Source organism: Dermacentor albipictus, chromosome 1, assembly GCF_038994185.2.
Source record: "Dermacentor albipictus isolate Rhodes 1998 colony chromosome 1, USDA_Dalb.pri_finalv2, whole genome shotgun sequence".
Lineage (NCBI taxonomy): Eukaryota > Metazoa > Arthropoda > Arachnida > Ixodida > Ixodidae > Dermacentor > Dermacentor albipictus.
In genome coordinates, this window is record NC_091821.1 from 297555393 (window position 1) to 297569467 (window position 14075).

Here is a 14075-nt window from a genome sequence, read left to right on the forward strand (position 1 = left end):
TCCCACGCGTGGCGGAGGCCGCGGCGGCGCCAGTCAGAGAGCGTGCCCCCCTCCCCCCCCCCCCCCAAAGAAAGAGAAAGCACGGCCGCGGTCGAGCGCAGCGTAGTAGTTGCGTTCGAGGATGACCGTGCCTGGATTAGCTGGAGTCACGCAGTCAGATTGATCGCGTTTGCAGTTTGCTTTCCTTACCTTATGTGCGTGTTTCACTGTGTCATGAGAAAACGAAATTCATAGCTGATATTCCGAAGAAATGGAGACCATGTGCCGTAATAGGATGAGTTACAGGAATTAATGAACTGTGCACATGTGGCATAATTAGGTGTTAAATCAAAATTGGTAAACCTTTGTTTTCTTCCTTTCTCAAGGCGATATATTGAATGCTAACAAAATTTTGCCGATGCCCTAATAACGGCAGCGATTTGAGATTTAGGGAGCCTATATGGATCACATTATTCTTTACGTGCAGCATATTTTTTTGTAGGTTAACTGTGGGTTTTGAAAATATTTACGGAATAGCTTTTTTCTTCCGTATTTTCGTGCGTCATATACGCCTGAGATGTAGTTGGTTTTCCAGACCCCCTGCATGGTGAATAAAGCAAAACACATTGTTTATATAGGAAGCATGTTATCGGTTGTCTATGTCTTCGAGCTCGCGCAGGTTCCCATTGACACATGCCTCCAATCTGAATGACCGTTCAACTGAGAGCGGGAGCGTTCTCTTTGTTGACCGGCCTTCATCTGTTGCGTATGAGGTCGTTCTCTTTCGCGTGGGCTGCTCGGGTGTAGGCTGCTCGTAGAGATAATCCTGAAAATACGGCAAAGGATTGTGGGTACCGCAACAGACCGAAGCGCAGGGTGGCCACGCTGTGTAGACACTTCCTGGCCTTCAATGATATACACATAATGCCTCAGTATGTACTTTGCATCAAAGTGCAGCTCACGAATGGTGTCGGTGCGGTGAAGAATGAGCTCCTGCACGCGTCGCCGTTCTTCATATTTAGGGACTCCGAAGAGCGAGAGCGTGGTCTGACATTTCAATCTACTGTATACGGTTATGCAACCCACTATACAACAGTAGTTCTTTCGCCGAAGTGTGCTCATCCTGTGCCAAGTCGCCGAGTTACGAGACAAACCATTACACATATGCGAGGGCCGTCTGCACGCGTAGATATCGTGCAGACGGCATCGTTTGACGGAAGGGAGGAACCGCAATTCATGGCAAAGCAGTAATTATATTGTATTCGTTTTTTACCTACCTGGTACAAAAATCAATTAGAGAGAAAATTACGAAATAAACACAAGCACGACGGCGTGTTCAGGAGACGGCGGCGCGTCGAGCAGACGACACCTGGGCGCCACCGTAACCACCAACGTTACAAGATGTTGGTAACCACACCGTAACCACCATAGGTAGGCGTGGTTCCGCCGGGCCATCGAGGCACCGGATTGACCGGAACGTCAGAAGGCGACTGCAGCGCCGCCGCAAATTTCAATGTTTTTTGCTTCACTCTCGCCGCTTGTCAGGGACTCCGCTGGACCCAACGTTTATAGCGGTTTATAGATCTATAAACGTTGGCTGGACCCACTTCCCCAATCTAGTACACTCTAGTAATAGGCGATTAGAGGTTTGGTGGAAGAAAAGTAGGGAAACAACAAAAAACGGAGTCGTACAAAAGCACAGTTCGAAATAGGGGATCAGAAAATTTTGGTGGGGTAGTTCATAGTGTTTTTTTTCTCTTTTTTATTGTTTAACCTAGGTAGGGCATTAGGCAGTATACTGAATAGCAAGGGCTTAGTAGCGCAACCCACCGCCCCGCTTCAAAGAAAACGCTCATAACATCCATCCACTTATCCTATAAAAGTTTCCCATAGAGTTTCTCACTACATTACCTAGAGGGAAATCTGGCGCTGCTGCGCTGTGGTATGCATGGGAATGCTGGTATATTGTGGATTCGGATTGGCATCGTTCTCGTAGAGACAGGACACCTTGAAGACGCGCTTGGCAAGTACCGTTCCGTCTGTCACAATGATTCATTTTCTGCTAGAACAGCAAGTGAAAACCTGTTTTAGCTTTATTATTACACGAAAACATGTTTTGTTTAACTATGAGAACTTGTTATTACGTGTACGATTATATAATACGTAAAAAGTATCAGCGAGCCGCTAAAGTTGGAGGACAGACGACAAGGTTCGCGCTCGCTTTGAAACAGTTGGTCGTCTGTTCTTGCTTTTCTTCGCTTGGTCATGCCTCGTGGGTGAGTAAAGATGTAATATGCGTGAATGGAAACATTTTATGGAGATATTACTTTGAGAACGTGCTATTTGCGTAGCCATATCCACGTTTTAGACGAAGCCTCTTACAACACCAGCCAACACGAGCCTCGCAGACACATATCCCGTCATTCCCATGACGGCACGGTGCCCCCTTAAGAAACTCCCATAGACGGTGGCGCCAGATTACCCTCTAGGTGTTATAGTGAGAAACTCTATGAAGTTTCCTAAGGCAATGCCTCCTTTACTAGATGCATAGAGTTTCCTACAAAATTGTAGGAAACTCGATGACTAGATGCCAGCCGCGTTGCTCGCTTTCCCATTGTGGCGGCGGTTCCTTTAGTTGAAGTTAGTTCAGCATAAATTCCGTGAGGCGGCGCTCGTTGCCTTTTCAACTTTCGGCGGATGTGGCAGCGGCGGCTGAATGCTCCGCGGGCGCTTTATGTGCGCGGGCGTCTGTTAGCGAGCGTTATTGCGGGCCTCCGAGATGGCGACACCATGGTAATCTCGAAGGCCGCAGCACGTGATCTAGGTTGCAGACGTCTGCCACAAGCGGCGCTCGTTGCCTTTTCGCGGAGGAGAGAAAAGGGAGAGGGCCAGGAACCGAGTTTACGGACAACGCGGCTGGCATCTAGTCAAGGAGGCAGGGGCCATGGCAGCAGGTTTTCGGGGCACGCAGCAGGCATCTTTTTAAAGGAGGCGTTGGTTCAAACACGCCGCAGCCATCTTTATTCCGTAGTATTGTACGAAACTCTATGCTTTATTATATGCCGCAGCCATGGCCGCAGCAATGGACCCTGTGCCACCCGTTCCACAGACGCAGCGTGATGTCGGGCTGCTTGGCAAAGTGGCAATCGCAGTGACTGGCTGCAGCGCCGTGGGCATCCTCGCAGTCGCCGCGCCATTTTTATATCCTGCATTTCGCAAAATCTGCCTGCCGTACGTGCCGGCTACCGACGCTCAAGTGCGCAACCTATCGTTCCTGCTGCAGCGCAGGCGGCGTACCTCCGCCCTGATCGACCTGGGGAGTGGCGACGGCAGGATCGTCCTCGAGGCCGCCAAGCTGGGATTCGCACCTTGCGTCGGTGTGGAGTTGAACCCCTGGCTTGTTGCGTACTCGAGGGTGCGAGCGCTCGGAACAACGAGCGCGCGCTTTGTGCGAGCCGACCTGTGGGACTTCACCCTGACGCCGTTCGACAACGTCGTTATTTTCGGTGTTGAACAGATGATGGCCCCGCTGGAGCGAAAACTTGTGCACCAACTCAGGCCTGGAAGCTGGGTGCTGGCATGCAGATTTCCTTTGCCAACTCTCAAGCCAGACGACGCTTACGGCACTGGTGTCGACACGGTGTGGCTTTACTGCATGGGAACTGATCGCTCCACTTTGCAGGACATCGGAATGTGTTCACCTTAAGTGTAACAAAACCTGATCAGCGCGTCACCTACGGGCGCGGCTGCCGGATTAAGCAGGAGTTGCTCCAGTCTTAATGGCGCCCTTCAAAGTTAGTGTTTCTGTATATGCTCCCAAGCATATGCTTCTGCATATGCCGACTGCATATGCAGAAGCATATGCAGTCGGCATGCAGCGCTCATGTCCAATCGATGGGTTTTGAACAGTAGCATGCCAGGCTGAGCTCATGTGATTTCCCTAGTAATTTTAATACATGTTTGCTTCTGTTTAGAGCTGCATTGAAAAATTTGTCATATATTCGAGAAGTGTGTTTAAAGAATTGCTGCCATCTTCTAAGTACTATGTGATACGACGTTGCCACTGTGTCTGCTGTGGCCTTTGAAACACCCAAGCTATGGTGGCTTGAGGAGCAGCTGTGCCACCCAGGCGATGCCCGACTGAGCGTAGTTCACCAGTTCTCCACATCATGACGCAAAAATGGTGCTCCTGTAAGTAGAACGGTGCTCCTGCACGCGTCGTCGTCCATATGCAGGGAAGAGTACAATGTCGACAATACGTGTGTTTGAGGATATCGCTGCCACTGATTTCAGCTTTAATCTGCGCATCAAATACCGTTATGAGAAGTGCATGCAGAGTTGTATGGGAAATTCTGCTATCTTTAGAGAACATGAAGTGCTGAATTATTTTTCTAGGTTCTCTGCAACATGCTCTGCAAGAATCTCTCACTGCAGTTTTAGTGGTTTTGAACAAGTGCGGAGTTATTTTGAAGTTTTAAACTGTGAATGAAAGCTAGCTTTTTTGTGTAGATGATGCATCAAAGTATTGTCTGAATCAAATAAATTATGAGGTTCAGCGACCAGAAGCAATTAACACAAGGGCTATGAGAGACGCCACAGTGGGGGACTCCACATTACTTTTTGACCACTTGAGGATCTTGATCGCTGGCCTAAACCTAAGCACACAAGCATTTTTCATTCCGAACCAATCAATGCAGCCGTTATGGCAGGTAAACAAGCCCACGGCCTTAAGCAACACAATAACTTCCAATCCATGAATCCTGGTGGGTAAGAATTCCGTTTGGAGCTAGGATGTCACACTTTGTGCAGAATTTACAGCTCACTAGTAATGAAGTCTTGTTGTCATTTGCCTGTCCGAAAGCTTAGTGAAATATTTTTACAACCATTTATGCCATAGCTGGCAACATTTTGTCTATTTCAGCAACAATCGAACTTGCCTGTCCTGCAGAGTTGTGGGGTGCGGCCAATTCCTCAAATGTAAATTCACACGTTTCCAATTGAACTTTATTGAGGGTGTTGTTAGAAACTAATCTCGTGCAGAAAAAATGCAGCAGCTATGGAACATCCCACTAGCAGATCCAGTGGCTGAGCATGAGGCAACACATACGCGATGACAAGCTCCGCAAGCGCTGGCAAAGAAGTCTTGACATTGCAATTTGTGCAGAGTTAATTTGCAGCTTGTTGCTGTATTTCTCCTAGTGTGATTACAGTCCCAAATAATCTTTGCTCTTCTTTTCTAGGGCATCATATTATTGCCTCCTAGGTAAACTTACATAGGTGAAATCGCATTTAGGAAACTGTTCCTAAAAGTGTCCTTCACCCACAAGCGGTTGGTGCTGAGAACAATACTGTTTTAGGCTCCCCTAACCTGAAGTTCAGAGCGAAGAAATAAGTGTGCATGCTGATATTCTTTGAGGCAGAAATGCTGCCACTATTTTGTGCGAACTCCTCTTATTCGGTCTCGGGGATGAGTTTCCGCTAACCATGCTGCTCACCTTTTCGTCGTAGAGGACTCGACATCCTTTAGCTACTTTCAGACACTCAATAATAGAGACCCGTATCTCCTCATTTCCTCAAACTGATGGCTACAGAGGACAGTTTTTCACTCTGCAAGCTTTATTTATTGTGTGCCATCTGCCACAAGTACCAGATGACATGTCTCACAGTTGTGCTGGGTGCAGCGCTTGTTTTGCATCATGATGTGAAGAAGTGGTGAACTGCGCTCCAGACAGGTCTGTCGGCACACCTACTGATCTAGCCATCATGCCCACACTTCGGAAGATCATGTCTTATGATTACGTCTCTCAGTTCCGCCCTGAAAGCTTCCCCCGGCCGCAGGATATAGTTCAGGTCGCTACACAGATATATCCTCAGAAAGCAAAGCTGCCAAGATCATTCCGAACATTACCTGAACCGATCCTTGCCTACTTGGATTACCTTGACAGATTCTGAAGGCAGTACAATGTCTCACAACATCAACGTAGTCCCAGGTACAGCGAGGAAAGAACTAGGGAAATCACAAAGACAGTGCAGTGTGAACATAGCTTCTTGAAGTGCTAGCTGCCACGAGGGAAGATTTGGAGAAACAAGCACGCTCTCGCTTTTATAAGCAACTTGTTGCTATGTGCCGTCAGGGTAGTGGTAAGGTTGGCTATTTGCACGTTCCAGTCCTGTGTTTGTGGCCTAAAGGAAACTGCCGTGCACATGTTCTCGTTATGCAGTGTGACGCACGCACCAGTCTCCTCTAATAGCTTGTTGACATGGTATGTATGCGTGAGAGTGTGGTATAACGTATCATCCACAGCTTCGATTGGCAGCTAGACAAGCAACAGTCACATGGCCTGTCACTATCGCGGAACGAGACAAATATAAGCTGGCGTCCGGAAGCTTCCTGTTGGGGCACGACACTGCATCAAGGATGGAGCACTTACCGCTCAAGCTATTTCAGGTCACCCTTTCCCTGCATGCATCAGCTGCCACGTTCAGCACTGGTACACCTATTCATCTCCCGCCACTGAACACATCCAAAGCACCGACAAATCCACCACCTTTAGAACGCATCCACAGCTTCGATTGGCAACTTAGACAAGCAACGGTCACATGGCCTGTCACTATCACGGAACGAGACAGATATAAGCTGACGTCCGGAGGCTTCCTGTTGGGGCATGACACTGCATCAAGGATGGAGCACTTACCACTCATGTTATTTCAGGTTAGTTGCCTTTAAAATTCTACCTGCCTTGCAAGCAGTTACCTGCCTTGCAAGCAATTTACGAGACAAACTAAGGATACTACACTCCCACTGTGAAGACACCGAAAACCGAATGCGAAGATCAAATTTGGTTTTCGTCGGTATTTCTGATGATGCTTCAGAGTCACGGTCTTCTGCTGAGGAAAAGGTTATAGCACTCTGCACGAATCATCTTGGTATCAACCCGCAATCTTCACAAATTGAACGTGCCCACTGCCTCGGCCAGTATCATTATGAAAAACGTAGGCCTATCAAAGCTAAATTTACCTCCTTTAAAGACAGGCAACGTGTTTTCGAAGAGGACTATAAATTCAAGGAAACTGGTTTTGCCGTGCGTGAAGATTTTTCACTTCAAACACGCATTGCCAGAAAAAATCTTGACTATGCTAAATCTAAAAAGATGCCATTCAAGCTTAACGTTGATAAGTTGAGGATTGTTAAACAGGTATACATGTATGATTCTGCTTCAAACACTGTGACACAGTCTTCCAGATAGCTCAACTGCCCCCCGGCAACACGTCCACAGGATATTAGTACACAAGCTTCAAATGCTTGCAGGAGAAGTGTCATTCACTAATATTCGTAGCATTCTCGCCAAGCGCACTGAACTGTGCTCTCACTTGGAAAGCAATGGTACTGACATCCTATTATTAACAGAAAGTTGGCTTAATTCAGACGGTGCTGATCATGAAGTTATATTTGACACTGAAGATTTACCGGAATGATCGGACCAATAGAAGGGGTGGTGGTGTCCTAGTCGCCATTACAAAACTAATAGAACATTTTCATGCTAATGTTTCCTCCCCACTGGAAATCTTGTGGGTTTGTACTCCTTCACAGGCGCACTAGTGCCTACTTGGGGTATGTTACAAAGCGCCAGATCATACGAGCTCGTTCATTTCAGACTTGACCGATAACCTTAGTGCAATTAAACGGAAATTCCAAACAGCTCATATCTTCCTTTTGGGTGACTTCAACTATCCTGACATCGACTGGAAAAACCCGACGTCCCATTCTACCGACTCTGATGAATTCATAGAGCTTAGTCTAGATTTCTCATTTTTCCAGATAGTAAATCAACCTACCCGCGGTGATAACTTGGATTTCATTCTTACGACTGCTCCCGAGTTTGTCAGCCCAGTGCCTTTTAATGAAGGATTTAGTGACCATCTGCTTCTCGAATTCACAATTACTGTCTTTTTATCAGCATACCACAAGGCCCAAACAAATCTTAGATTATAAAAAGGAAGACTATGATGCCATTTACCTTGGTTTAGAAAGCTTTTGCCACACATATATTCCTACTTTTTCTTGCAGACTGTTCAATGAAAACTGGACTTAAAGAAAAATTAACAGAGCTTGTTCATTCTTACATACCGCGAATTTCCTTCCGGGTTAATATATCGAAGCCTTTGTTTCACAGGTCTTTGCGCAAGCTAAAGAACAATAATAAATGGTTATTTAATGAAGCTAAACAATAAACAATTAAGAACCCCACAATCGCGGCTTAACCATAAAGCAGCTGATCAAAAATACTGTCATGCTGTACGCAAAGCTAAACGCACGTTCTATTTACGTGATCTTCAATCTGTTATCAAGAATAACCCGTCAAAATTCTGGAAGACCATATCACCGAAAAACAGGGATGCTAATATATTACTTCAAGACGACATCGGGGCACCCATAAGCAAACAAGAGTGTCCATTTGTTTTTAACACTTTCTTTAGATCTGTCTTTACTCATGAAGACCATTCCAGTATCCCACAGCTAACCGATGTCCTCTGTCAGTACATGGAACCTATAAACCTAACTGCTACTGGTATTGCATCTTTAATCAATAACCTAAACTTATCAACTTGCTGTGGCATTCACAGCATAAATTCTAAAATACTTAAGAACACCGTAAATCATTCCAGCGTTATCCTCTGTAACATATTCGAGCAATCATTGTCTACCGGGGAAATACCTGATGATTGGAAAATCGCTAAAGTTTAAAGCTGGTGATAGAAATCATGTCAGTAACTATCGCCCGATATCTCTAACCTGTATCGCATGCAAACTTCTTGAGCACATCGTCGCATCAGGCATCGCACATTACCTTGAATGCAATAACTTCTTTTTCCCAAACCAGCATGGATTTAGGGAGGGATATTTGTGTGACATGCAGTTAACAGAATTTACCAGTGAACTTTTTTTCTAACATGGATGAAGGTTTCCAGACTGACTGCATTTTTGTGGCCTACTCCAAGGCGTTTGATCGTGTTCCACACTCCCGCTTAATAGCTAAACTATCGTCGTTGCACTTACATTCTTCAACGATCTCATGGTTGCGTAATTTCCTGTCATTTCGTAAGCAGTTCACCGTTGTTGACGGATATTCATCCGATTTAACTGACGTCTCCTCCGGTGTTTCCCAGGGCAGCGTCTTGGGTCCATTACTGTTTTTAATCTACATGAATGACCTACTGCCTAACATTACTTCAATCATTAGACTTTTCGCAGACGACTGCATAATATATCAGAAAATTAGCTCACCCTCTGAACACCTTGAACTTCAGAACGACTTAGATCAAATCACTAACTGGTGCACATCGTGGCAAATGACGCTGAATCCTGACGAATGCAGAACTGTGACTTTTACCCGCAGAAAGACTCCTTCAGCCTTCCCATACTCACTAAATTCTAACCCTCGTGCGCATACGACTTCATACAAGTACCTTGGCATATATCTCATTGTCAATCTTTGCTGGAAGGCTCACATTAATAACATGACCACCAAAGCATCGCATACTCTTGGCTATCTGAGACGTAATGTTCGAGATGCCCCATTAACCACTCGAAAACTAGCCTATCAGACTTTTGTTCGTCCTCAACTTGAATTTGCCTTGCCCATATGGTCACCACATCAGGCTTATCTAAACAATCACTAGAATGAATTCAGAACCGTGCGGTACGTTTTATAACCAGGAAATATGACCGACAGACTGGCGTTACTAATCTGAAGTTATCGCTATCACTCCCGACACTAGAGCTGCAAAGGAAGGTCGCTTTGAGCTGCAAAGGAAGGTCGCTTTGCTCTGTCTTTTCCACAACATAATTCATAGTCAGCATCCTACTACCCTTCCCCTTACCGAACAACATCGTACATCCCGTCGTCTTTGTAATAGCCACAGCTTTAGGTGCATATTTGGCTGAACCACGGCTTTTAATTCATCAGCACTTCCGCGTGCCATAAGCTACTAGAATGATCTTCCTGATCGCATCGTTGCCATTCATGACTCTGCAGTCTTCAAAGACCAAGTATTGCTCTGGTTTTCTTAGCTGTTTTATTCACTGCCTTGTACTTTGTTAGTCGCCCCTTTAGCTGCCATTTAAATGTTCCTTCAGAGATTGCATATACTGCGCAATATTTTTCTGGCCTTATATTTGTAGCCTTATACATGTCATTACTTCTCTGCGTCCTGTGAAACTGTTGCCCATTGTATAATGATGCATGAGCTGCTTTTTTTTTGTGTCCTTCATTTTCTGTACATGCCCCCCTCACACAATACTCCTGTTTGGAGCCTGTGAGTATTTTGAATAAATAAATAAATATTGTACGTAGTCACTACAAATTGGCACCAGGCCTGCCATGTTGTAGTGATGCCTTTTTCAATGCTAATGCCTTTCCACACTTTTCACACTTGTGAGTGGTCAGAGCGGTCAATGTGAAAAGCATGGAAAGGCATTAGCATCAAACAAGGCGTCATTATAGAATAGCGGCCCAAATATTGCCCAAAATGAGGAGTAAACCATTTTTTAAAAATTCGTTGAATATAAAATGACACTTCTGCGGCTTTTAAAATATGTCCTTGATATTGTAATAGAGCAAGCAGTAGACTTTAATAAGACTTCCTGACTACATACCAGCATTTTTAGCAGCGTTTCTGGCAGTTACATTAGCTTTACGGAAAGTGAATCCCTCAATGTCGGAAGTTTTAGTAGTAATCAGATTCTTCATCTTTTTCTTCAACTTTCACTTCAAATAGTGGCTCATATTATAAGTGGCTCACATAAAAGCAGTAGGCTTTAATACAATCGCTTGTCGCTGCCATAGAGTTTCTCACTATAACATCTAGAAGAAAATCTGGCGCCACCGTCTATGGGAGTTTCTTAAGGGGCGCCGTGCCGTCAGCGCACGTGCATGTTCACGTTTTTCCGTGCTATATGCCATTTGCATGACAACCAAGTTGAAAACAAGGCATGTCTCTCTGGTTTTTGCGCTTGTGTGTTGTAAATTACTTTCTATTGTGGAATTTCTGGCAGTCTTATTACGCAAGGAGTAGGAACGTAAACATATTTCTGTGTGTCTGAAATTTCGAATTACCCATAATACCATTTACGACTGGTAAGTGAGATACACGGCCTGTGTGAATCAGCTACCGTTTGTTGCGACACTCTTCCCATTTGGTAGACTGATGCATGGTGCGCGTTTATTTCTGTACTGTTGTAAAAACCATTTGTTTATTAACTCAATACAAATGTACTGCTTCTTCGCCACAGTACATTTGAGTTACGCGGTGAAGTATACTAAAAGTGGGAGGGGGCCGCTATCACCCAGCATAGTATCCACTTAAGCGACCTGAGAGGGGCAGGGTGCGCGAGTCTACAATTAGAGAACTCTTATTAAGTGCAGCGACAGTGGCCCCTTTCCACTTTTGGTATGCTTCACCGCAGTACTTTGCATAGGCTTCAGCGCGAAACATTACTGTATTGCAAGAAAGGTAATCTTAAAAAGTCAAATTATGCAACGTTTATTTTGTAGCTTGCTACACCGCCATACAGCGGTGGAAATAAGCATCATGCAGTAAAACATGCTAAGAGTAGAAAGGGAACATAGGTTTACACTGTGCTCATTTTTTCCAATTGTGATATAATTTGCAAGTTGTGGGGATGCGCGACTCTCACGCATCCCCTGATATGCTGTTTTCCCGCACGGCTCGCGTGGCCTGGCGCCCGCGGCGGTCGGAGTGGTACAAGCGCGGTGCGAGATATGGCGCGAGTGTCGCGCCGCTGCGCGGTTACTTGGGTTCGGGCAAGACAAGGCGCACTCTCTTTAGGACGGGACAGCAGGCGGGACGGACGTGTCGTGCCGCGCGTGCGCCGACCCATGCTTCGGAGAGACCGTCTCGCGTGGCCGCCTTCGAACGCGCCACCGTTCGCGTGACCGTACACGCGAATGACCAGGCGTTGGGATCCAGCATGGGGCGAACATATTCGCTCGCTATCTGGGAGTCGGTGAGTCGAACTTCTAGATTTGTCGCGCGCCCATCGGCATGTTTTGTGGATAGCAGCTTGGTTAGCAGGCATTGATCTATGGAAGGTGCAATAAATGACCTTGTGATTGTTTGCACTACTGTGTTGTCGTTCCTTTGTCCCAAGAGCGCGGAGGAGCACCACACATGTGGCTGCCCAACGTGGGACTCTTGGGGCATCGGACGACAGTTTTAACAGTTTAGCTTCGTTCGAGACCTTTGTTTGAACCGAAGCGTAGGCCTAGCGTGAATTTCGATCGCTAGCGTCGGCGGCGTGCTTTCTTGAGTGAGGCGACGGTGGCTGTAGTGTGTTTGAACATGTCAACATGCTAAGCCTTTTCGCAAGTTTTTTTTAATGACATTCGTCGGTACGAGAGCCACGTGGTCTGCATCCTTGGAGAGCGAGGCATAGCGCCCGCGGATCATATTGGCAAGCCTGAAGCGAGTGAGTACGGAAGCCTCGTGGGTGGTCCGAATTTCTTATGTAAATAACTTCTATCTCTTTGACTCGGATGAAGTCGCGGCTCTGGGAGCCGGGTGGCCACGGGTCCCACTACGGGCTGACTGGTATTGCGGCCTGGCACCGGGCTTCTTCGATTTTCCACTTCTGGCTACCCGCGGGCTGCCAGAGCCAGCCATGGCGTCTTCGTTTTTCTCGGGTTGCTCCGCCCACCGCGCTACCGCACTTCTGCCGGGCGTTCGTTTTGCTCGCGCTGGACGGTTCTGGCTACCCGCGGGCTGCCAGAACCTGCCATGACGATTTTGGTCTGGCTGCTCTCTGGAAGTTCTCTGGCTAGCAGACGACTAAAAGAGGCGATGGTCGCTCGCCGCCATCTTTACGGGGACTTCACAGATTGCAACGCGGGCGCTTGAGGACATAAATTTACCTCGCTCAGATAACTGTCTACGGTCATCTTCGGATTTCCTTACTTCTAGCGGTATCTTCTTAGGTGCTAACGCTCCGCGTCGCGAAGCGGTGTGATATGAGCCGTGGTGAACCGTTTGAAGCTTTTGTGTGTGCGTCCCCTGATTGCTTCTTCGCGGCGGTGAACAGCGCGCCGCGCTCTCATGCGTGCATGTTATCTGCATCGTGTTCCACGCAAGTCGTACACGCTCATTCACACATTGCGGTACATTTTGGGTTCGTATTTCTCTGGTGGCGTTCCTTTTGACATATATCTCTCCTTACTTTGCAGTTAGCGAAGGCTTTGCAGCTAGCCCGTGTTCGCTCCGTCTCTCCGTCCTATGCTTAGGTGGCAGCTCGAAACCGATATGTGTTTGAACTGCAGGCCGTTGATCTAAGAATACACTGATTGCACTCTGTACATTTAGACACGCGTACATTGGCTTATTGCTCTCGTGATTGCGACCAATGTTGTTTTTCGTGTGGAACGTTTCGCTGGTCACAGGCGACGTGCATTTTCACGCTCCAGCCGCGTCCCCAGCTCCTTAAATGAGAAGCACCACCAGCCGCAACAAACTTTCTGAAATCGAAACCCAAGCAGGTCGGCGCGAAATCTTATGCGTATGAGACGTACCCGATAACCTGCTTTTTCATGTCTTGTGATGACACAAGCTAACTCATCAATGTCGCCGGTGGTCGACGTGATCGCTGCGAGCAGGGATCCTCCAGCCATCGCTTTCGAGTATACAATCACGATTTCGCGTCTTGTCATCCGCCGCGTCGGAGGCCATCTGTTGCGCTGCGCAAGGCGAGGTTGGCCGAGTACGCGTCCTGCGCCGAGTCGCGCGAAAGTGATCGTATCCCTGAATGCAATTATATATTTTCAAGCTGGCAACGCCAGGGTGTCTACCAAGTTGACATTTCCAAATTCCCTGAGTTTTCCAGGTTTTCCCTGAGTACCTTTGCGAAATTCCCTGAATGAGCCAGAACTTTGTTTTATGTCAAGACAGGCCGACACCACGTTGCCCGATGCTGTCACTCTCTAGTAAGCATACTGAAAAAAAAAAGACTTAATCCAGTTTGAATAGTAAGGAGTAATATCTATTTTATTTAAAATGAAAACAGAAGGAAGGTGTAAAATGCACAG

At 46.7% G+C, this 14075-nt stretch overlaps 1 protein-coding gene across 1 annotated transcript; it reads left to right on the top strand.

Annotated features, from left to right (window-relative positions):
- Positions 1–2889: 2889 nt before the first annotated feature.
- Positions 2890–10333, top strand: LOC139054466 (ATP synthase subunit C lysine N-methyltransferase). The gene has a single exon (XM_070531462.1). It carries the CDS (start codon positions 3050–3052, stop codon positions 3683–3685), a length of 636 nt encoding a protein of 211 aa, XP_070387563.1. The 5' UTR covers positions 2890–3049; the 3' UTR covers positions 3686–10333.
- The last annotated feature ends 3742 nt before the right edge of the window (positions 10334–14075 follow it).